This window comes from Nerophis lumbriciformis, linkage group LG06 (genome assembly GCF_033978685.3).
Source record: "Nerophis lumbriciformis linkage group LG06, RoL_Nlum_v2.1, whole genome shotgun sequence".
Lineage (NCBI taxonomy): Eukaryota > Metazoa > Chordata > Actinopteri > Syngnathiformes > Syngnathidae > Nerophis > Nerophis lumbriciformis.
In genome coordinates this window covers 32497991-32524050 of record NC_084553.2, presented here as the reverse complement: position 1 = coordinate 32524050, position 26060 = coordinate 32497991, and the positions used below count along the sequence as shown (strand labels likewise).

Below are 26060 nucleotides of genomic sequence, written 5' to 3'. Positions count from 1 at the left end.
CCTGCTGCACTCGGGTGGAAGGCGAGGTACACCCTGGACAAGTCGCCAGCTCATTGCAGGGCCAACACAGATAGACATACAACCTTCACACTCACATTGTTCAATCATTTATTTTATGTCCAAAATACCACAATTAACAAATCAAAAATATATATTTTTCATTATTTCGAGATTGTATGGTGATATATGTAACAACGAGGTCGCATCGTGATGCGGGTGTTGTTCCCCCAAGGATGCAGACGGCTTCGGACACAGCTTGCAGGTAGGAATATGATTTATTTCAAATATAAATCATACGATGAATAAACAAAAGACATGCACGTAGCACAAAAGGCAAAAACAAAAGGGCTAGCGTGGGAGCTAGCAAGCCAAAATAGCCTAGCGTGAAAACTAGCAGCTAAAGAACAGGAAATAATCGTCGTCATCAGTTGTGTAAGAACAAACTAGGAAGCCAGACCGAGTGAGGCAAGGGCAAAGACTAAATAGCCCTCTGATTAGCGCCCGGGCAACAGGTGCGCGTCCCGGACACTAACCAGAGGCAGGTGTAAGCAATCTGCCGTCATGGCAACTGAAACAAACAAAAACTCAAGGTGCTGAAAACACATGTGACTAGAAAACAAACAAACTATGATCCGGGCAGCGGATCATAACAATATAGTTACTTTGTATGTCCTGTCTGCAACAAAAGGCAGAAGTGTAAACCATTGCGCTACCAGGTATTGGCGGAAATGTTGATGTTCTTAATCTCCCAGCAGTGACAGTCGGGGTATTTTTGCCACGTTTTAAAAATATTAACAACATACATTCATCAACTTTGAGTGGAGCACAAGGCTCTTCTAGTTTAGATTTGTATTTGATTTGACTTGCCCTTGATACACAATACCGTTAGGGAGCTAACTCTTCGCCCCACCTGCAACCAACTGTCCGTCGGCGCGTCATACAACTGATTGGTCAGCTTCTCCGTTCTGTCATTGCAACGTGGCAAAAAACGGAAGCCAACCAATGAGTTTGATGGCGGTCTAAAGGTTGGTGGTGCTGTTGGACTTGTCACTATTCAAAGCGGAGTAACATTTTTTCTGGATGGTAAAAAGTACAAAGGGACGAAAACTGCCTTTGAAGTAAAGGGAGACTGCTATATTGCAGCTCCTGTTGAATGTGTTAATATTCTGTATCTCTCTTTGTCCACAAACAGGACATTGTAGGATCACATGGTTATCATTTCAATGCATTGTTGTTCATTATTCCCCCGTAGTAGTTGTAGTAGTAGTATATAATGGTCGGATCACCTCTACGGCGCAAAAGCACATTTACCAGTTTCTCTTGAGGACCACTCTCAAGCACTGTTGGCATACCATGCAAACGTCAGTTTCTACGTGCGCTGCAATGTGAATTAGTCTAAATAACGGAACATTTATCATCTGTTTTACAGACGATGTTTGTCATTGTATGTATGAAAAGTAGGGGGGACGGATTGGTATCACTATGAATCTACCCTGTACCATCTGCTTCCATGATCTACATATTCATGCATGCAAATATTGTTTTTAGGAAGCAGGACACATTTACTTATACAGCTGTAGGTTAGAAAAATGTCAATCTAAGTTTCTAACCAAAGTGAGCCTGTAGGCATCCTGTAGGCTACCGAGTGCCCTGATATACACATTTTGTGACATTACAGTTATAGTGGAACTCAAACAATTTGATACCTTTTAAACTGGCTGATGGAAGTTCACATCAGCTGTTGTCTATAAACTGTAGCAGAAATTAAAACCAAACCTAGCCACTTACTTGTGATTTTGGCCAGAGACACAGAGAGAATGGGCGAAAAAGCATTTTTAACAGAAGTTGGTTGGCATCATTTGATTCCAAGTCTGATTATTCTGTTTTTATATTCTAGAAACAGGAGTGTTTTGTGATTTGGAGCAAAGGTCTCCAGCCTTAAACAGTGAATAATATTATGGCAGTTACAGTACTTCTTAATTCTACTATGCCACTGTAGTGTAATACACTGATGGCTTGATGTACAAGTGCTAAAAAGCGTGTGCAAACTATAAAATTGTGTGTACTATTAGTGGGCGTGTTGCGGATGATCTACTACTGAGTGGACAATTGATAACAAATGCAAAAGCAGTGCAGACGGCCCTATTTAAATTAGGTTTTTGTGAGTACAGGCCATCACTATGGAGACACTCATTTCCTGCACCTCTGGCATCATGCTCGAGCCTGGAGTGTTTTGCTCTGTTGTTGAACATGAAGCACACAGCGATAATTTTTGCCACATGTTCTGCAATATAGAAACTCAATCCAGACAAAATAACCTATTTTCATCACGCCGAAGGTTTTAGTGATAACTGGTACAAGCATATTTTTCATATGTGTGATACAATAATGATATATATTCTGGATGAAAAAACGAACGCCATTAAACAAAAAAAGCCAGCAGACACCATTGCTAGAGACATTTATTAGCTCAAAGATGGAATTGCTGAACAGATGATTTGTCTAATACTTTCATTTCTGACAGAAATATGTCGATTGTCAAAATGAGCACAGAAGATTCTCTCTTGCTACCGTCAGTCATAGCAGCCAATAAAGCGATCACTTCCTGCGCGTAACTGCCAACTTGAACAAACATTTCATCCGTGTTAAATATAGCTGCCAAAAAGCGGCCGTAAAACAGTTTCAGGCTCGATAAATTACATTGCGAGAGCTAAATGATTACATTTGCATTTCCTCCTCCAATTGTGGGTGTTCTAAAAATCTGTATACAATCTTTATAAATATTAGGGCGAAAATGTTACGGCGGGGTCACATGGTTATGAGCTGGTCGTTTCCCCAAGATGCACATGGACGTCCGGAAGCAGTGTGCAGGTAGGAAGAATGATTTATTCTAATAAATCAAGCCAAAATACAAAGAGCAGCCTACGGCACGGAAAGCTATGGCAACGCTTAGCAAAAAACTAGCCAAAACAGGAATCAGAAGCAAGAAGAGCTAACGTATATTTTGCGTGCCGCAAATAAAACTGCCAGGCAGAGTATGGGGTGAGCAGGAATAAATAGCTCTCTGATTAGTGAATGGGAGCGGGTGAGCGTCCCGACCACTAATCAGAGGCAGGTGACAATAATCAGCACCCATTGCAACAACGAAAACAAACCCGGGTGCAGATCAGCTCCATGCTGAACAACAGGGCATGTTTAAAGGGGAACATTATCACCAGACCTATGTAAGCGTCAATATATACCTTGATGTTGCAGAAAAAACCCCATATATTTTTTTAATCGATTTCCGAACTCTTAATGGGTGAATTTTGGCGAATTAAACGCCTTTCTATTATTCGCTCTCGGAGCGATGACGTCACAATGTGACGTCACATCGGGAAGCAATCTGCCATTTTCTCAAACACATTACAAACACCGAATCAAATCAGCTTTGTTATTTTCCGTTTTTTCGACTGTTTTCCGTACCTTGGAGACATCATGCCTCGTCGGTGTGTTGTCGGAGGGTGTAACAACACGAACAGGGACGGATTCAAGTTGCACCAGTGGCCCAAAGATGCGAAAGTGGCAAGAAATTGGACGAAATTTGTTCAAAATACGAGGGTGTGGGGAAAGCCGATGAAAATGGTCAGTCGTTTGTTCCGCACACTTTACCGACGAAAGCTATGATACGACAGAGATGGCAAGAATGTGTGAATATCCTGCGACACTCAAAGCAGATGCATTTCCAACGATAAAGTCAAAGAAATCTGCCGCCAGACCCCCATTGAATCTGCCGGAGTGTGTGAGCTATTCAGGGACAAGGGACCTCGGTAGCACGGCAAGCAATGGCGGCAGTTTGTTCCCGCAGACGAGCGAGCTAAACCCCCTGGATGTCTTGGCTAACACTGCTTCTACCGTCCCTTATGCCACCGAAGATGATCAAGAGAAGATTATCAACCCTAGCTTCCCTGGCCTGCTGACATCAACTCCAAAACAGGACGGATCAGCTTTCAGGAAAAGAGAGAGGATGAGGGTATGTCTACAGAATATATTAATTGATGAAAACTTTATTCATTACTCGCGATTTTACGTAAATTATTATACATAAACTGTGTTTACCAATAATTTAGCTTAAAAACATTACAACACTTAAAAACAAACACATACCAATCGTTGGTTAGAAGGCGATCGCCGAATTTGTCCTCGCTTTCTCCCGTGTCACTGGCTGTCGTGTAGTTTTCGTCGGTTTCGCTTGGATACGGTTCAAACTGATATGGCTCAATAGCTTCAGTTTCTTCTTCAATTTCGCTTAAGCCGCTGAAATCCGAGTCTGAATTCGAGCTAATGTCGCTATACCTTGCTGTTCTATCCGCCATGTTTGTTTGTATTGGCATCACTATGTGACGTCACAGGAAAATGGACGGGTGTATATAACGATGGTTAAAATCAGGCACTTTGAAGCTTTTTTTAGGGATATTGCGTGATGGGTAAAATTTTGAAAAAAACTTAGAAAAATAAAATAAGCCACTGGGAACTGATTTTTAATGGTTTTAACCCTTCTGAAATTGTGATAATGTTCCCCTTTAAACGTAGGAAAAGTTAATAAGGAAAGCGCCCCAAACACACTGTAGCTCAAAGTTAGTAGCAGTCATGGTGCCCTGTAGTCACGTGAGTGCATTTTCACCAATCGCTAAAAGTCTCTAAACGGCGTCATCACCTCATTTGCATAATTTATTACAATGGACGCCGTAGGAGAGATACAAAAGTGAGTTTAAAAAAATGATAAATATGATGAGAACTGTAAATAAATTTCCTTCTTTTGATTCTTAGTTGTTGTTTTTAATAAATGTTGTTCTGCATTGTTAAATGAGTATCACATGTTATCAAAATAATGGAGGGTTAGGATGTTCACTAATGAACCAAATATAATGACTGGTTAATCACATAAACGGTGGAATTGGGACGTTGCAGTGATTTATATTCGCTTGAAATCACACCAAATATATATTTATATTTACATCTCGCTATGTAAGCCGAGGTGGAAAAAGGGGCACCTTTCCAAATGCACATTTCTTTTGCACAGTTAATGGAGGCATGTGGGTGTCTCTATCCGAGTCATGTATAGCGAGAGATGGACAAGCGATCGCCTCAATTATTGGTCAAAAGGCACTCAGGTGACTACAGGGTGCCATGTTACAAACCAGAATGAAGCCGCAGCTCAGCGACACTGCACTTCCTCATTATACATTTATTTCAATTAAAGAGTGTTTGCTGTTTAAACGTGCCCTGTTATGCGGCATGGAAGTGTGCCACTGCCAAAAAATGCGGGAAGAAATTGCATATGTTTCTCAGAACCCAGAAAGGAAAAAAAATATGGGAAGTGAAGGTTCGCTGGGAAGGCTGGAAACATATAAACATACACATGGGAAAACTGTGCTTGAAAATTGCACCTTTTCTGCATGTGCCACCAATAATTTAAACTAAACTAATAAATATTGCAGTAAAAAGCAGTATTAGTTCAGTATTCAAGTCAATACGGTGATAATGAAATCAGGAAGCCATGACTCGCCACGGCAAAACCTATGAAAAATATTCCAAAAAGCACAAGTAAAAGTACAGACATGTAAAGTGCAGTAATTACAAACAATACATTGGAGGCCGTCACCACAGTTGACATGCTTCACACAGAATTCATAATTTCTCCGTAATTGTTGGTCCAAATCTCATGAGGATTTTGACAAAATGATGGTAATAGGTTTATTTTTGGTTGTTGTGTATTTTTTGACGTACATTTCGCCAGCGTGAGCGTGTTAGAGAGCCACTGGTCACTAAACATTACATGAATATAAACGGCTGCAAAATTTCCCCAAAATTATTATTACATACTGTATACTACTTTGACAAAATAAAAGCATGTTTTATTTGTAAGTTTATGAGCTGGAGTACATTTAGAACTATATTTAGAGCTATTATTTTGGTTTATTTTGTCAGAAAAACTAACATCAGAACAACTCAATTGCATGCTTCCGGTCACAGCCGCACACGTTCCAGATACCAAACATGGCGCATCTCGTTTACTTGTCCATACTCTCTCTATACACGACTCTGGTCTCTCCGCACTGACTGACATGATGAGCTACTGTAGCTTGTTAGATGTTCAACTTTTGTCGCAGAGAAACACACACGCACAGAAGAGGTGTGCAAGTGACAGGCTGTGTACAGTCGGCCAATTTGATTCAGTGATTTATTAAGTGTTCAGTTAGTTCAGTTCAGTTCAGTTTCAGTTTATGTGGAACATGCATACAATACAATGCAATGCATCACACAATTCCAGTTGTTTCATTGCAGCACGTCCGAAAAGGAGTAGGAAGAAGCGGAGCTTATTCAATCCTACCCCTTTTCATACCCTAGCAATTGTATCAAATTTCCTTGTTCACTGTAACAGAACAGTGAACACATAAATAATAAATAAATAATATACCATAGTAAGCAAACTAATATTAAACACATAAACAATCGTTGTTTTAGCTGTTTGCAAATGCACCAAATCGTTGAATTTCAAAAATTGTGATTGAATAAATAGAGGGTTTGTATGTTCTCTATATCCAACATGTGTTGGATATAGATAATTATTATTAATATTATTATTATTATTATTATTATTACTATGTATTATTCTAATTAATCTTTTTTGTAACATAGTTAGTGAATGAAGCGCACATTTGTAGTTGTTTCCCCATATTTCTGCACAATAACTCAGATATGGTAACACTAGTGAGCAGAATCTGAGTGTGACAATAAAAAAAAACAATTACATTCAAAACTCCAGTCAAAACTTCCTGCTAAGAACTCGGAAATACCGACATTCCACTACAAATGGAAGGCACCATACAAGTCCACACGGCAAATGATTTGCACATGCGCGAACGGCTGCAATTCTGCTCTGCTTTGCTTTATTCGCGCTACAGCGGCACCAGCTGACCGACAGCACATGTCCCTGCTTGCTTAATAACTGCTACCTGCTTTCACCTCAGAGTCTCTAAGACTGTGTACCGTTAGATATTGTCTGGTGTGCCGGGGGAGATGATGTCATTTCACCTAATTGGGTTAAAATATTTTTTGCAAACTAGTACTGTATTTTTCAGACTATAAGTTGCAGTTTTTTTCATAGTTTGGCCGGGGGTGCGACTTATACTCAGGAGCGACTTATGTGTGAAATTATTAACACATTACCGTAAAATATCAAATAATATTATTTATCTCATTCACGTAAGAGACTAGACGTATAAGATTTAATCGGTTTTAGCGATTAAGAGTGACAGATTGTTTGGTAAACGTATAGCATGTTCTATATGTTATAGTTATTTGAATGACTCTTACCATAATATGTTACGTTAACATACCAGGCACGTTCTCAGTTGGTTATTTATGCGTCATATAACGTACACTTATTCAGCTTGTTGTTCACTATTCTTTATTTATTTTAAATTGCCTTTCAAATGTCTATTCTTGGTGTTGGGTTTTATCAAATAAATTTACCCCAAAAATGCGACTTATACTCCAGTGCGATTTATATATGTTTTTTTCCTTCTTTATTATGCATTTTCGGCCGGTGCGACTTATACTCCGGAGCAATTTATACTCCGAAAAATACGGTAACTATAATCCGCAAATAATGTGTCGGTGTTGAGTGTCTGTGCTGTCTAGAGCTCGGCAGAGTAACCGTGTAATACTCTTCCATATCAGTAGGTGGCAGCAGGTAGCTAATTGCTTTGTCGATGTCGGGAACATAGTTTGGGGCGGCATGGCGTAGTGGGTAGAGCAACCGTGCCAGAAACCTGAGGGTTGCAGGTTCGCTCCCCGCCTCTTACCATCCAAAAATCGCTGCCGTTGTGTCCTTGGGCGGGACACTTCACCCTTTGCCCCCGGTGCCACTCACACCGGTGAATTGAATGATGAATGATAGGTGGTGGTCGGAGGGGCCGTCGGCGCAAATTGCAGCCACGCTTCCGTCAGTCTACCCCAGGGCAGCTGTGGCTATGAAAGTAGCTTACCACCACCAGGTGTGAATGTTTGATGGGTTCTACATGTAAAGCGACTTTGGGTACTTAGAAAAGCGCTATATAAATCCCAGTTATTATTATTAGTTATTATTTGTCGTGATCACAATATGCATACGACAGCGGGAGGCAGCGCACAGGTCAAAAGGTATCTAATGCTTAAACCAAAAATAAACAAAAGGCGAGTACCGCTAAGAAAAGTAATTGAAGCTTAGGGATAGCTATGCAAAACGAAACTAAAACTGAACTGGCTGCAAAGTAAACAAAAACAGAATGCTGGACGACAGCAAAGTCTTACATCGTGTGAGGCAGCAGACGGTGTCCACAAAGTACATCCGAACATGACATGACAATCAACAACAAAATAGGAGCGCAAGACAAGAACTAAAACACTACACACAGGAAAACACCAAAAAAACTCAGAATAAGTCACAGCGTGATGTTACAGGTCGTGACAGTACACCTACTTTGAGACGAGCTATAGTGATGCATGGTTGGTTATGGTTTGAATTTATATCCAACAATTGCAAGAGCGACGTTTTACTGTCAATATCGGCTGCTACGTTTCATTTTTTTATGTTATCTGCTAGTGGTGTGCCTACGCATTTTTTCAATGAAAAAAATGTGCATTGGTGAAAAAAAGGTTGAAAAACACTGCTCTAAGACACAAAAGAGTCTCCAATATCACCAAAAAAAGTCACTAAATTTGTCGCTCGTAGCTGTTTACAAAAAATTCCGCCAAGAGAATCGGAAAGTTTCTAGACTTTGTGACAAAATCGCCAAGTTGGCAACAAGTGACAGTTGCTGTTGATTATAGTTATAATTCCATTTTTTTTTTTAAATAATATAAAGTGCATGTATCAAAACAGTGCGATGACATTTGTGATGAAATCAGTATGCAGTATTCAGTATGGAATACAATGGATCTACAAAACCAGGCCTGCACTAGTTTGTACTACTCTGCGCTGCCTCCACAGTTAGCCCGATCGCTATCTTCAACCAGCAGCAATAAACCATAATCAGATGTTATAAGTCTGCACTTCATCAGGAGATGGATTAAAAGACAGAGTGGTGCAGACAGCAACTTTTAGCTAAAATCAATATCATACTACGTACGCTGGTATGAACCATTAAAACATAATGCTAATCGATCGCAATGCTGGTGGAGCACTCATTTTGAGTCGCAGATAAAGATCTGCAACAAATAACACAGCACAAGATTATTTGCGCTTGTGTGTGTGTCCCCATGTGTGTGTGTGCTTGTGTGGCTGACACACACCTGTAAGTAGTGTTGCTGGGCCGTTTGCTCGGTGCCCTGGAGCGACTTGACTTGAGTTCTCCACTCATGCTCGTGTCTGCAATTGAGAACAAGCTGTTAACTTCATTCTGATACAGTAAGAGACATCTTGTTCTTGTCTCACACAAGCATTGTGAATGATAGGCAAAATTCCCCAAAAGTGCAGTTCCCCTTTAAGTCGTTTTTTTCCTAACAATGCAAATATAAAATCAACATTACAAAGGAGAAGTTTCACACAAAATGTCAAAATCTGAAAATGTTTTGCAAAAACAGTTGGTGAGCATTTAGGTTACACTATCACACAGTTCAACACAAAGTAGTTTGTTTTCCCTAAAACGTGTTTTACTGATCAACATATTGGAGTGTAACGAAAAACCTTATAACAGTGGTTCTTAGCCTTGTTGGAGGTACCAAACCCCACCAGTTTCATATGCGCATTCACCGAACCCTTCTTTAGTGAAAAATAAAATTTGTATTTTTTTCAAATTCAAGACAAAGTTATATGTTTTTGGTAACACTTTAGTATGGGGAACATATTCTAAGTAACAAAGACTTAATTTAGAGGTTTTTTGGACACTAGGGGAATATATTCTAAGTAACAGACTTAATTTAGAGTTATTTGGTTAGGGTTAGGGTTAGAGGGTTAGGGCCAGGGTTAGAGGGTTAGGGTTATAATAAGGCTATGCCGAATAAGGCATTAATAAGTACTTAATAATGACTAGTTAAGAGCCAATATGTTACTAATTTGCACGTTAATAAGCAACTAATTAATGGTGAATATGTTCCCCATACTAAAGTGTTACCATGTTTTTTTACTGGTGCACAAAATGAACCGTGAATGAACATCACCTTGTTCAAAGAACAAAACCAACACAGTGCATAAACTCACAACAAATTACACACCTACAAATCAGTGTGACTTCTGCTGTTGCCGTATCCGTAATACGCCGATAGGGAGAAGTTTTTATTTCCACGATGAGTCGGGTGTGTCTTGACCTCCGCCGAAACCCTGAGCCCGACTCACCGGACCCCTAGGGTTCGATCGAACCCAGGTTAAGAACCACTGCCTTATAATAATAAAATGCGGTAAAGATCCCATGATTGGTATCACCGTTATAGAATTATAGCCGTGATAGATAACCCAGTAATAACTTAAGGACCGGTGACATTGCTCATTTATCGAAGAAGCAAGCTAATGGTAGCTAGCTTAAATGCTAACATGAAAACAAGAGACCTTTTTCCCCATTATGGGTTATGAGTTATACTTGTATAGCGCTTTTCTACCTTCAAGGTACTCAAAGCGCTTTGACACTATTTCCACATTCACCCATTCACACACACATTAACACACTGATGGCGGGAGCTGCCATGCAACGCCCTAACCACGACCCATCAGGAGCAAGAGTGAAGTGTCTTGCTCAAGGACACAACGGACGTGACGAGTTTGGTAGAAGGAGGGGTTCGAACCAAGAACCCTCAGGTTGCTGACACAGCCACTCTCCCAACCGACACGCCGTCCATTAAAAAGTAAATTCTCGAATCTAAGCTTAAATAAAGACATTACTGTCTGCGCAACTAAGATATTCAATTGTGCACATTAAGCCTCCAGGCTGTGCTCTCTCAGCATCTCTAATCATTGATACCCAAATGAATGTGACAACAGGAAGTGACTTCTCCGTGATGTCACATAAAACGAACGTGACACACCCAACACATGTTTTTGTCTTTATCATTAAAAAAAACACAACAACTTTTAAAAATTAAAATAAAATAAAATAAACATATTTAAACACTCAAATAAAACGTAGTCAGGACAATATTATTATATAACATATCTCTTCTGCTAAGAAAGTATATTGTGTGGCTATTTATTTATTGTATTTTATTTTTTAAATAAAACTTGGCTCTAAGTGTATATGAATATATTTGGAGCACACTCGAAAACACTGAGATAATAATGATAACTGTGATCATTTTTGTGACAATAACCGTGATATGAAATGTTCATATAGCATATAATGATCTTTATTAGATTGGTTTCATGTGTTTAATTAAAAATGGTCGCCGTATCCTTAGTTTTTTCTGTATGTGCCCCTTTGTGGAAAAAGTCTGGACACCTAATCTCAATAGCAATCTTAATTTGTCTTAAATTTACGTCATCCTTCATGAAGCAGGAAGTATCCTGCTAATTAACAAACAGACAGACAAATAAAAGACACAGCTCACAGGCTGCACCACAATTGTTTGTTTTCCTTTTTTTCACTTTGTTGAGTCATCTGGTGGGATATTCACATATTTTCTTAATATTTAGCTATATACTTGCACTTTAGATTTAACATATGTCTTTTGATTTATGATTTATATCTATATTTATCATTTACATGTAAAATTTAGATTTAACATTTGTATTTAGATATCACATTTATATTTACCATGTCTATTGCATGGGAACAGTGTGATACTTGCATAGTTTCTAAACATTTATATTTAATATTTAGTTTTAACATTTGTACATAATATTTAGATTCAACATGTATAGTATATTTAACATTTGGATCCCGACCTTCTGCCCGAATGCAGCTGAGATAGGCTCCAACCGCCTCCGTGACCCCAAGAGGGACAAGCGGTAGAAAATGGATGGACGGATTTAACATATGTAGTTGGATTTAACATATAGTTTTAATAATTAGATTTAGTACTTACATTCACCATTACATTTCTACCTCAAATGTGAAGAAACTTAGCTAAATGTGAGAAAAATAATATAACTGTGTTTTATGTTGCGTTTGTTAGTGTTCTTCTGTGTTTAGTTTTAGTTCCTGTACTGTACTCTTATTTTGATGGCACTTCCTGTTGTGTTGGTGTTTTTTCGTAACCACTTCACATCTTTCTCTGAGCACTGATCCACACACTTGCTTTCTGTTTGTAATTAGCACTATTCTAAGTTGAGCTTGCAACACCATTGGTTTCTCGGGACCTTATTCTCTATTCAGTGGTGACTAACGACGATCCTTTTCATGCTGCACCCAAGTACGCTCGTACTTTGTGGATGCCGTCTGCTCCACATTTCCTACTAAGTGTTTTTGCTGTGTTCCAGCATTTTGTTTTGTTTCTTTCATAGTCTGTCCATTCCGAGCACTTCCCTGTTGTTCTCGCTTTTTGTTTTGTTTGTTTAATCAATAAATCCCCTTTTTACTGCACGCTGCCACCACGTTCGTCTGCATTTTTTAAAGCACTACAACCGCCGCCGTCTTCCATGACACACCGTTTGACAGTGAGGAAGAAGAGTTAAATATTGTAAATATAGCAGCTAATTTTTTTAAATTGAATTTAAACATTTGGTGCCCTATTGAGACAGAGTGTACCTTTTTTACAACTCTTGTATACGTTGTAAAATACAGAGCCCCTAAAGCAGGGGTCGGGAACCTTTTTGGCTGAGAGAGCCATGAAAGCCAAATATTTAAAAATGTATTTCCGTGAGAGCCATATCATATTTTTTAACACTGAATACAACTAAACAATTAAACATTTTTAGAGTATAATAAGTTTCTTATTCTTTTTAATAACATTGTTATTCTAAAGCTAACCAATAATAAATATAATACTTCTTACCATTAATGTGACTTCTTGAACAGGTGCGATAGAAAACGGATGGATGGATTAAAATGCATGAGAATGTTTTATATTTTGAACGTTATTTTTAACACTGTGATTACCAGCGGAATGATTAATTACTTATCGTGTAAAGCAATGTCAGCTAAGATTTATCTGAGAGCCAGATGCAGTCATCAAAAGAGCCACATCTGGCTCTAGAGCCATAGGTTCCCTACCCCTCCCCTAAAGGGACATGGATGTTTTGCGAGATCTTGCAAAATTTTTTTTCCTATGTCAGTGAACCGGAAGTAAAACAGACAGCGATGGAGGAGCGGGAGCATGCGGGAGCCTACCCATCATCTGTGCTCTGTTGTGGGACCATAACACGGTTTGATGTCTTTATATGTTAGTCCAACACTAAAATAGAAATCAATAAACTTCTCCCATGGATGATGGGTTGGCTCCTTCATCGCTTTGTCTGTTTCACTTCCGGTTCACCATCGCTGTGTTTGTTTTACTTCCGGTTCACTGACATAGGAAAAAAACCTTTTGCGAGATCTCGCAAAACATTTTGTCCATTTAGGGGCTCCGTAGTATAAAGATACAAGTACACATTTCTGTTTCTAAATACGAGATTATTATGTTTTTCAAGGGGTTGTTGGCAACCTCGACAAAAGTAGCATTGGCACTGATGCTAGGCTAACACAACATGAGGCAGACCTTGTTTGGGCCACTTGTATTAGGATATGACAGGATAGGATCGGATAGGATGGACTTTATTTATACCACAATGGAGAAATTGTGTGGTTGCAGTGCAGATACATAAAATAAGGTAAAAAACACGTGAAAACAAGAGGAAAACATCAAAAAACAAAAATGACATAAAGTATATTTTAAAGGGCACAAAGCTGATGCAACCAGCTGCCACGTCAGCAGTGCCATTTCTACATCCATCCATCCATCCATTTTCTACCGCTTGTCCCTTTTGGGGTCGCGGGGGGTCGCTGGAGCCTATTTCAGCTGCATTCGGGCGGTAGGCGGGGTACACCCTGGACAAGTCGCCACCTCATCGCAGGGCCAACACAGATAGACAGACAACATTCACACTCACATTCACACACTAGGGCCAATTTAGTGTTGCCAATCAACCTATCCCCAGGTGCATGTTTTTTGGACAAAAGTAAAACAAAACAAAAACCAAAAAATTGAGCAATAAAAACCGTATTTTTCGGACTATAAGTCGCAGTTTTTTTCATATTCCAGTGCAATTTATGTATGGTTTTTTTTCCTTCTTTATTATGCATTTTCGGCAGGTGCGACTTATACTCCGGTGTGACTTATACTCCGAAAAATACGGTAATACACATTGCGCACATAATTTCACCATGCAAAGACAAACAACAAAAAGCCAACAGGCGAGGCATTATGTCATAAACTTGTTTTTTGTTGTTGTTTTTGTACTTCACTAAATATAAATTCTGTCGGCCACCATTTAACATGCTAATGACTGAAGGGGTGGCCAAGTCTGACAGAGGTTGTCCTTCACATTCACCTCCTAGCACTTACTGCTGATTAGTCCTGTCATCCCCAGCCAGCTGTTCACCTTTGTTTTTGTCTGCTGCCATTCACATCACAAATGCCTTGCTTTGTTTATCGCTGTATTACCAATCCATGCGTGTTACAATGGGGCAACTCTGTGGGATGTAGTAAAGTGGGGGGGGGGGGGGGGGGGGGGGGGGGGGAAAGACACATGTCTGCCATTGCCTAGCATAGCAGGAATACATTTGCAACACTTTGGAGCTTAACAGAGGTGACCCGCTGGGTAACTGCAGTTTCTCCACTGGTGCATCATCATTGCTGACATCTGAGCCGTACGTGCACCACACACACTGAAATCGCTGATTGTATTATAAAGACCGGCAACAAAAAGACACATAAAATAAAATGGCATGTTTTAAACGCCTATTTGCTGACCAATTCCCTTACACTATGATATTGTTATGCTTCACCATTTGACTCATAGGGACCATGTTAAGTTCACTGGAAACAAGAATAACGAGATCATTCATGTGACGGTTGAATAAAAGGGCAACAAATATGCAAGGTCAACACATATGCAAACCAGACCCATAAATCATCAATATTACATCTTCCTACTAAGATGACAAATAATGAAACTGTGCAGATATTATGGTAGGTTTATTTGCATATCTAATGATAGCAAATTAGGCTGTTGTATAACAAAATGCTCTCATTCAGAGGACTTTCTTTTTTTTAAATGTCTTCCAAAATCACAAGTACCGTATTTTTTGGACTATAAATCGCAGTTTTTTTCATAGTTTGGCCGGGGGTGCGACTTATACTCAGGAGCGACTTATGTGTGAAATTATTAACACATTACCGTAAAATATCAAATAATATTATTTAGCTCATTCACGTAAGAGACTAGACGTATAAGATTTCATGGGATTAAGCGATTAGGAGTGACAGATTGTTTGGTAAACGTATAGCATGTTCTATATGTTATAGTTATTTGAATGACTCTTACCATAATATGTTACGTTAACATACCAGGCACGTTCTCAGTTGGTTATTTATGCCTCATATAACGTATACTTATTCAGCCTGTTGTTCACTATTCTTTATTTATTTTAAATTACCTTTCAAATGTCAATTCTTGGTGTTGGGTTTTATCAAATAAATGTCCCCAAAAAATGCGACTTATACTCCAGTGCGACTTATATATGTTTTTTCCTTCGAAAAATACGGACAATTTGTTTTATATAATAGATTTCCGCACCAACAAACACTCAATACACAAAAGCTGCAAACAGAAAAAATAGAAATGTGCAGGGTCTAATTTGATATTCTTCATCTTTTACAGGAGTTGAAAGGTCAGGTGGCTGCAAAGAGGGCATCGTTCAAACAGGTCACGATCCCACTTTACTACCCAACAAAATACAGTGGACTTATTTTTTTATTTCTATTCATTGTAGTGACCCGGCTGTTAAAGGGGTCACATACTTCACATAAAAGTCACAATTTCTCCGTGATTGTTGGTCTGAAGCTAATCAAGATTTTGGCAAAATGAGGGTAATACATTTTTTTTTCGGTCGTTCTGTGTATTTTTTTTTCCCGTTTATTGCGCCATCAGGTGCGTGTTAGAGTCGTTGCTGGTCACGAAACATTGCAGGAATGTAGCAGCAGAGTGCATCAAATACGGCTGGAAAATTCTAAATTAAAACATGTTTTTTTGTAAATTTCTTTCTTTCTTTCTTTAGTTTATTTCGAACATGAACACACTTACATCATAATACATCACACAATTTCATATCATTTCATTTTACATCATGCCCGAAAAGGAGTAGGAAGAAGCAAAGCTTATTTAATCCTACCCCTTTCCCACTTCAAAGCATTTACAAATTTATAGAATCATTTACTGACCTTTTTATATAATAAAATAACATCTATGAATTAGTATACAACAGTTTTGTAATATGTAATTAATTAATTAATTCAGTCATTATCAACATACTGAGATGAAGAATATCTTATTTTCGGTTGGAAGTATTTCTCATATTTCTTCTTCTTTGTACTCTGTAAGCACTATTATTTTTGAACAACCTCTTAAACTGGATCATATCAGTACAATTTTTAACTTCTTTACTTAATCCATTCCATAATTTAATTCCACATACTGATATGCTAAAAGTTCTAAGTGTTGTACGTGCATATAAATGTTTTAAATTATTTTTTTCCTCTAAGGTTATATTTCTCCTCTTTAGATGAGAAGAATTGTTGTACATTCTTTGGTAGCAGGTTATAGTTTGCTTTGTACATCATTTTAGCTGTTTGCTAAAAATAATTTATGAGCTGGACTATGTTTAGAATTATATATAGAGCTATCATTTTGGTTTATTTCATTAGTCAGAAAGCAGATAATTACTGTAAACACATATATTCAATAGTAAGATGTTTGTATTCATGTTATACTGTATACTCAAACAGGTTTGATCTTGAAGATAACATAAGACAATGTATTATGTGATATTCAACGGTCAAACCAACGTCAGAACACGACATTGAACAAAGATAAAAAAAAACATGTTGTTTCAGTGTTGTGTTTGAAATGTGGAATATTGGTAGAGAAATGTCCAAAATTCGATGGTCAAATCAACATCAGAACCCAACAGTGACTAAACGTAGGTGTTTGAGTTGCTCAATGTCAAGAGTCACCGATTAACTAAACAAGTTCTCAACATTGTTTCTGCTAGTTTGGCTTCCTTATTAAATATGAACTTTTTATAAAATATAACATTTGTCAAGGCTCAAACCCATTATTCATGTTTGTATTGTTGTCAATGGAGTTACTTCAAACTTTTTTATTTCAAACCCTTTTCAAGAACCAATTAAGTTCGTAAATGTAGCATTATTGTTATAGCCTATAATATTCAACATTTTTATCCATTTAATTTTCTGTGTAGTCTTAATCCTCCTTTGTAATCTCCTTTAAATGTATTGCAGATAAAAAAAAAATCAAATTTACGCCTTAATGTCCCCAAGGCTAGACTTTGGACACCCCTGTGTTAAATGGTGGAACAGAGCCAACAGAAGGGGTCATTTCAGTGTGCGCAGTTCTTTATCAAGAACAAACGTAAATAAATGTTTGTTCAACCACATTAAACTGTTTGTTCTGATGATGGTGCTGACGTGACTAGTCCTTTGTTATGCAAACTGACTCAAAAGTGTCTTTTTTTTCCTTTTTAGTCGAGGGTCTAATAGTCATTTGCAGATAAGCAGATCACGCGCTGCGCGTAGGGCCCCATTTGCGTAAAGAGGCGCATGTAAAAAGTCAATTAATGAATAACAGGTTGCTTTATATGTAGGGTTAGGGAATGGAAAACCGGTTTTCAACAAGAACTGGTTCCCGGTGTATCAATTCCTTGGAATAGTTTGCCATTTATTCAGACAGTTCTCTTATCGATCCTTCCGGGTGGGGATGACGTTGCGTATAGTGACGTCAGATCTCAAAATGCCAGGCAAAACTCTTCAGTTGACTAGATTTTAGAAGAAATGATGGTGCTACTTGTAATAATTATAAGGCTGCTAGTTCATCAAGAGGAGGACATACAAGCAATGTGCTGAAACATTTGAACACACAGCAAGCAATAATTATAAATGAAAGTCACATTTTGAACCGCTCCTATTCAATCCAAGGCAGCAGTGATGCGAGCACGTCATCTGAGTACAACAGGTACTTACTAACACCTCCTATCATTTTAGCGCTATTATTTGTTAAATTGAAATGAATGCCTTCTCATTTAGATGAGCATGATGAGAAAGAGACTCTCACTGGCTCTGAGGCAGGCAGCTCCAATTCACCTCTGCCGCTAGGCGAATGTCACAGAGCAGCGACTAAGTTTGTGGTCAAAAGTTTGCATTTTTGGTAGGTCAGAGAAAAGTTGCATGTTTTCCTGCAACCAGATTTTTCACAGTCATTATATTATACAGGTGATACTCATAAATTAGAATATGGTGGACAAGTCCATTCCTGTCAGCAATTAACTTCGTGAACCTATTGTTGTATTAACTCATTACATGCAAGCCTTTATTGGTTATCATTTTGATCATAATGGCTTACAGTTTTTGAAACCTTACATTTTCTGAGATTTTCAATTCAAAGCTTTCATTAACTGTAAGCCATCCATCCATCCATCCATCCATCCATCCATCCATTTTCTACCGCTTATCCCTTTCGGGGTCGCGGGGGGGGGGTAACTGGAGCCTATCTCAGCTGTATTCGGGCGGTAGGCGCGGTACACCCTGGACAAGTCACCACCTCACCACAGGGCCAACACAGATAGACAGACAACATTCACACTCACATTCACACACTAGGGCCAATTTAGTGTTGCCAATCAACCTATCCCCAGGTGCATGTCTTTGGAGGTGGGAGGAAGCCGGAGTACCCGGAGAGAACCCACGCAGTCACGGGGAGAACATGCAAACTCCACACAGAAAGATCCCGAGCGCAGGGTCGAACCCAGGACCAGCCATAATCATCAAAATTATAAAGAATAAAGACTGGGCATATCTCACTTTGCATTAGGGATGTCCGATAATATCGGCCTGCCGATATAATCGGCCGATAAATACGATAAAATGTAAAATCGGAAAGTATCGGTATCGTTTTTTTTATTATTGGTATTGTTTTATTTTTTTGTTTTTTTTAATTTTTTTATTAAATCAACATAAAAAACACAAGATACACTTACAATTAGTGCACCAACCCAAAAAACCTCCCTCCCCCATTTACACTCATTCACACAAAAGGGTTGTTTCTTTCTGTTATTAAAATTCTGGTTCCTGCATTATATATCAATATATATCAATACAGTCTGCAAGGGATACAGTCCGTAAGCACACATGATTGTGCGTGCTGCTGGTCCACTAATAGTACTAACCTTTAACAGTTAATTTTACTAATTTTCATTAATTACTAGTTTCTATGTAACTGTTTTTATATTGTTTTACTTTCTTTTTTATTCAAGAAAATGTTTTTAATTTATTTATCTTATTTTATTAATTTTTTAAAAAAGTACCTTATCTTCACCATAACTGGTTGTCCAAATTAGGCATAATAATGTGTTAATTCCACGACTGCATATATCGGTTGATATCGGTATCGGTAATTAAAGAGTTGGACAATATCTGAATATCGGACATCGGCAAAAAGTCATTATCGGACATCCCGTAATAAGTTAATATCACATGTTACTCAATGTTACAAAAGTGTGTAATTTGCACATGAATAAATTCTACAAAAGAATATTAATTTGTTATATTTATTTCCAAAAAATGGTTTTCTTCCTCTTTTTTTTTTACCATATTACATAAGTGGCCTCTTGAGACCTCACTGTTGGCTTTGTAAGTTACCTCTAAACTAAAAGAAATGGATGCTAATCCACCCCTTTTTCTCTTTTTCCCCAAAAAAGAATCGATAAGAGAACCGTTAAGGAACCGAATCGTTAAGCAGAATCAAAAGTGGAATCGGAACCGAAAAAATCGTATCAATTCCCATCTCTATTCATATGAAATATAAGCACAAACTTATTCCTAGTCCCATTCCTGCTACGTCACTGATAACAATATAATAGCACAACTTCGACATCATCACCGCCCTCTTTGAGGTGCCGTGTTAGAGTGCATACTGGGTTTGATCCCCGGTGCAGGTGGTTGGAAGATCTGCAAATTGATGTTCATGTTTATTTGAAACATGGAAACAAGATTACACGATGAGACAACACATATTCACAATGTCACACAAAGTTCAGCATGTCCAGAGAGTAGGAAGAAGCAGTGTTTATTTATTCCCAGTCCTTCTCCATTTCACAGCTATTACTCATGCTTTTGTTCACTTTCTGTAATCTGTCTGTAATATAAATATATACATACATATTAAAGAAAAATACATTTAAATAAATAAATAAAAATGTCAATGAGATATAATCCATATGGTTGCATGTATCTGATTTACTATTAGGTTCAAGATTCTACCTTGTACTTTGTTAACACTAAGTTTAAACTGTTTCTCAAAACAGATTATATTAGTACATTACTTGAGTTATTTTCTTAAAATGTTGTTAGGTTTGTTATTTTGCACAGAAAAATGTTTCACCTGAAATCATTTTAGTCTAAATCATGCATCAAAATACATTTGAGTGAAATAGTATAAAAGTGTTTCACACAAATAAAAAAGTTTGAATTAGTTTTTTAATTGGGGTGGGTGGTTAGAGTGTTCAGGTATGCTCCAAATTAAATTCTGTTCAGGGCCCCAATTTAGCCAGTGGCAGCCCTGCTCATTTGTATGCTCTACTACACCCTGAGTGAACTAAAATATGTTTTGGATCTCATAACAATTCTCCAATGAGTGTAGATGCCGACATATATTTTTTCGTGCCTTATGGGTTTTGAAATAAAAATAAACTGTCTCTGATGTCTCCTTTCTCAATTGTAAGCTATAAACTTCAGTTTTCTAGTCCGTCTGTATTCAGACCTTTGCAAGGCCTATGAACATTTGCGAACTCAATCATCTTGATAATGCATTGGGACAGATTGTTTTGTTTTTATTTTGGTAAAGCTACTGTACACTAAAAATGGTATTTATGGCTTTGGCATGAAATAATGTGCTGAGAGTGTACGCATTCTCCACTTATACACATGTTCTCATTGTTTGTTGATGTGGATAGGTGGACTCACATGTTTTTCATGGATATTTAATCCTTATAATTGAAGATTAAGGTCGGTTTTAAGTTCACCACAGGTATAATTTCTGAGTAACTCATTAGTTATACTCTCATACGTGAGAAAGTCAATCACGCTCTCTCTTTTCATCATCATGTGTGAAAGCGGAACTCTTTATCACTGATTTGACCTTCATGGCCCCAGCGCCCCACCGACCCACTCTCAACACAGGTTTCCCTGCTGGGGTTAATCAAGCAACCCCTGTAAGGCTTCAGTTATATTTTAGCTAAAATATGTTAAGATAGGAAGCAGTATTCACATGTGCAAACTTTTTTTTTTTCCCACCCAATGTATGTTCTGCACACACTATTATGCATAAAAGGCTGTAAATTGCCACTGTATGCTTATTAGTATGCACACTTTGAAGCTGCTGATGTGCGGGAGATGAAATAATAATGTGATCTGATAAAAACAAACCATGTTTCTATTATAGTTATCGTTTTTGCCTCATTTTTTATGCAGTGGCTAGAACCCTGCTCTTTAATCATTTACATAATTTCCAATTATCCTTTTTTTTTTTTTTAAATAAATGGAGCATGAAAGTGACATGTTCTAACTTGCAGCTGACCCAAATACTGTTTTGTAGACTTAGTCACATAGTCAGAATGTAATTCTCTAAAATATAATTCTGCCATTCATCCAAAAACAAATACTGTATAAAATAAAACCAAGAAGCCAGAATTTCTGAATAATCTAATTGAGCGAAGACCCACCGAAGATTGTACAATCTATTTCACTTCAGCTACATTTGATGCCAGGTACAATGGTAACAACTTTGGAGAAACCTTCAAATATTGTGCAAAACTAGATTAATTAACATGAAATATGGGGCTGTCAAATTTTGTGTACTGTATTAACTCATGTGATTAATCACACAAATTCAGATTAATCACTTACTTTATTTTGAGGGCACATACCCCTCTACATTAACCACGGATGGTTGCCTGAAAGGCGACTATAAAGGTTTTTATGCGGTCAGTTCAATGCATACGCCAAGGTAAAAATGAATAAGGAAACTCCGTCCGGTGTGCTCACTGGCACATTTCACTTAAAAAAACAACTCTAAAAGGACTTACAATAAAACTGTTAACATGTTTTGAGAAAATAAATGCATTCAAATAAAACATAAAAAAAATATATATATATATAGTATGATATGACAACAAAATAGCATGATTTTTTTTAAATATTAGAGTGTTTTTTAAGGGGAAATATATATAATGTAAGTAAGTAATTCACAGTGATTAACATGATTAATTAAAATTCAAAAGTGTGATTAAAAACAATATCAATTGACAGCACTATAAATATGCAGCACATCTTCTACAGAAGATAATAATTATGGGAGTAGTAATAGCAGTTGAGAAATAATGAAGTAAAACTGCAACAATTACAAAATGATCCACTTCAAAATTAATAGATATTTGTTTTGTATGTCTTCATACAATTCATATAAATATTAACAACTTGTATTATGAAACATCTTTAAATTGTAAATTACCATTTCAGGCAAAACAAGAAAATATGCCTCCATAAAGTGGCAAACATAACAACAATTATATTTAGTACGCACATCCAAGACAATATATAACTTTCTCTTGCATTGTCATTCACTTTGTGGCATCCTTGCAGAGGAGAGCGCTGCTCCTCCATTCGCTCAAAAGTTCTAACTCTTCTGTAAACTCTGCTCAGCAATAAGATGATCAATATTGGGATATTTTACAAAAAGACACGCATTAATTAACAGCAGTATACTGTACTTTAATGAGTAATTAAAGCTGCAACAGTGTCTCGCCAGCCTTTGAACACAAGGCGCCTGCTGACCTTGCCATGGTGAGACACACACAGGTCGGGCTCGTTTCCCCTCATGTTCACCATCATAAACTCCTATAAAGTATCATATCACCATCGCATTAATGTGGATCAATGTGAAGATTGGAGGCAAGCCCCATAAAGCAGCAGGGATGCAAAAGTAAAGGAAGGTTCTGTGGATTGAAAAAAGGAATGGGTGTTTTAAATGTATACAATACAATACAATACAATGATGCATGCAAAAAAACCATGGACTCACACAAGGACACAAAAGACACAAAGGGATGAACTGTACTCACATCTTGGACTGAACAGGGTCATACCAGGGATGCGACGCAAGCAAGAAGGCTGAGATAAAAGATGCTCACTGAGGACCTCTTTTCCTTGCGTGTCTGACCGAACACAGAGATACTACTGAGTCAGTGTCAAGCCAGCAAGAGAGGCACCACTGGGATGTACCAAATGTGTGTCTCCAGCAGGGGTGGACAGGGGTGCTCTGGGCTGTTCCATGAGAGGGAGGACCTTGGAGAGGGCTCAACGAGGGTGCAGTTGGTTTTCACTGAGTAACAGGAGAGAACATGCAGAAGCGTTGTGCTCATTCTCACTTCACGTTTGCTGACACTGAAGGAACAAACTCAGTTCAGAGTAAAGATGATTAACAGACAACATTGGTAGGGGGAGAGGAGACTCAATAAGGCACTGACTCACAGATGCATTCAAGGAACAACAAGAAATAACGTGAATGCCAAGTGATGTTACTGCCAGGTTAAAAAGTAAAAAATCAATCAATCAAATAACCCATTTTCTATACTAGGTTATAGAGAGTCTTTTGAGATAATAGCTGTCTCTCGGCTAATTGTTATGCTTTAAATTAGGCGACATAATACGCAAATACGGTGTTAGATTTCACTGTTATGCTGATGACACCCAACTCGACATGCCCCTAAAGCTGACCAACACGTCGGATTGTAGTCAGCTGGAGGCGTGGCTTAATGAAATTAAACAATGGATGTCCGCTAACTTTTTGCAACTCAACGCCGAGAAAACGGAAATGCTGATTATCGGTCCTGCTAGACACCGACATTTATTTAATAATACCACCTTAACATTTGACAACCAAACAATTACACAAGGCGACTCGGTAAATAATTTGGGTATTATCTTCGACCCAACTCTCTCCTTTGAGTCACACATTAAGAGTGTTACTAAAACGGCCTTCTTTCTTCTCCATAATATCGCTAAAATTCCTTCCATTTTGTCCACTAGCGACGCTGACATCATTATTCATGCGTTCGTTACGTCTCCTCTCGATTACTGTAACGTATTATTTTCGGGTCTCCTTATGTCTAGCATTAAAAGATTACAGTTGGTACAAAATGCGGCTGCTAGACTTTTGACAAGAGCAAGAAAGTTTGATCATATTACGCCTATACTGGCTCACCTGCACTGGCTTCCTGTGCACGATGTGACTTTAAGGTTTTGCTACTTACGTATAAAATACTACACGGTCTAGCTCCAGCATATCTTGCCGATTGTATTGTACCATATGTCTTGGCAAGAAATCTGCGTTCAAAGAACTCCGGCTTATTAGTGATTCCCAGAGCCCAAAAAAAGTCTGCGGGCTATAGAGCGTTTTCTATTCGGGCTCCAGTACTCTGGAAAGCCCTCCCGGTAACAGTTAGAGATACTACCTCAGTAGAAACATTTAAGTCCCATATTAAAACTCATTTGTATACTCTAGTCTTTAAATAGACCCCCTTTTTTAGACCAGTTGATCTGCCGTTTCCTTTACTTTTCTCTTCTGCTCCCCTCTCCCTTGTGGAGGGGGAGACACACAGGTCCGGTGACCATGGATGAAGTGCTGGCTGTCCAGAGTCGGGACCCGGGGTGGACCGCTCGCCTGTGCATCGGTTGGGAACATCTCTGCGCTGCTGACTCGTCTCCGCTCGGGATGGTTTCCTGGTGGCCCCACTATGGACTGGACTCTCACTATTATGTTGGATCCACTGTGGACTGGACTCTCACAATATTATGTCAGACCCACTCGACATCCATTGCATTCGGTCTCCCCTAGAGGGGTGGGGTTACCCACATATGCGGTCCTCTCCAAGGTTTCTCATAGTCATTCACATCGACGTCCCATTGCGGTTGTGAGTTTTTCCTTGCCCTTATGTGGGCTCTGTACCGCGGATGTTGTTGTGGCTTTTGCAGCCCTTTGAGACACTTGTGATTTAGGGCTATATAAATAAACATTGATTGATTGATTGATTGAAATTGCAAGCAAAACATCTGGTCTTAGTCGCTAGTATTAGCTTGGTAACACTTTAGTATGGGGAACACATATTCACCATTAATTAGTTGCTTATTAACATGCGAATTAGTAACTTATTGGCTCTTAATTAGTTATTATTAAGTGCTTATTAATGGCGTATTCTGCATGGCCTTATTATACAACCAGTAAGCCATTAACTAAGATTCTTCCCTCAATAACCTCAGAATTATTGCTTATAAGTAACCCTAACCCTAACCCTAACCCTTATATGCTCCCCTAGTGTCCAAATAACTATAAATTAAGTCTTTGTTACTTTAATAAGCAACTAATTAATGGTGAATACGTTCCCCACACTAAAGTGTTACCATTAGCTCATAGCTAGAGATGGACACAACGTTGTTTTCCAGCCATGGGAAAGAAGAAAGTGAGTGTCAAGGACAGTGGTGAAAACAAGAAGTGGATGATGTTAATTTAATTTTTAAAAAATCATCAAAAACATGACCCAGCGTGTCGCCAACTTTGTCGAAACTGATAGCCTGCACCATACTAAAGCAGAATGAGTCTAAGAATGTTAAAATATAATCAAAGTAACGGACATGTATCCATGAAAATAGTAAAAAGCTGCTGATGGTGTGTTTGACGGAGAAGCAGCTGGAAGGAGATACCTTAAAAGTCCACTCTCCAAGGTAAATGCTGTACATTATTATTACATTATTTCATAGAAGTACTGTAGTTGTTTGTA

At 38.2% G+C, this 26060-nt stretch overlaps 1 protein-coding gene across 1 annotated transcript in view; it reads right to left on the bottom strand.

Annotated features, from left to right (window-relative positions):
- The window catches only part of uraha (urate (5-hydroxyiso-) hydrolase a), a 133803-nt gene extending 110365 nt beyond the window's left edge, over nt 1–23438 (bottom strand). Inside the window, exons 1-2 of the mRNA XM_061964167.2 lie at nt 23346–23438; nt 9319–9394 (exon numbers count right to left, since the gene is read on the bottom strand). Of these exons, the coding sequence (XP_061820151.2) occupies nt 9319–9394; nt 23346–23367 (98 nt within the window). The 5' untranslated portion in view covers nt 23368–23438. The remainder of the gene's footprint in view (nt 1–9318; nt 9395–23345) is intronic.
- Nucleotides 23439–26060: the final 2622 nt, after the last annotated feature.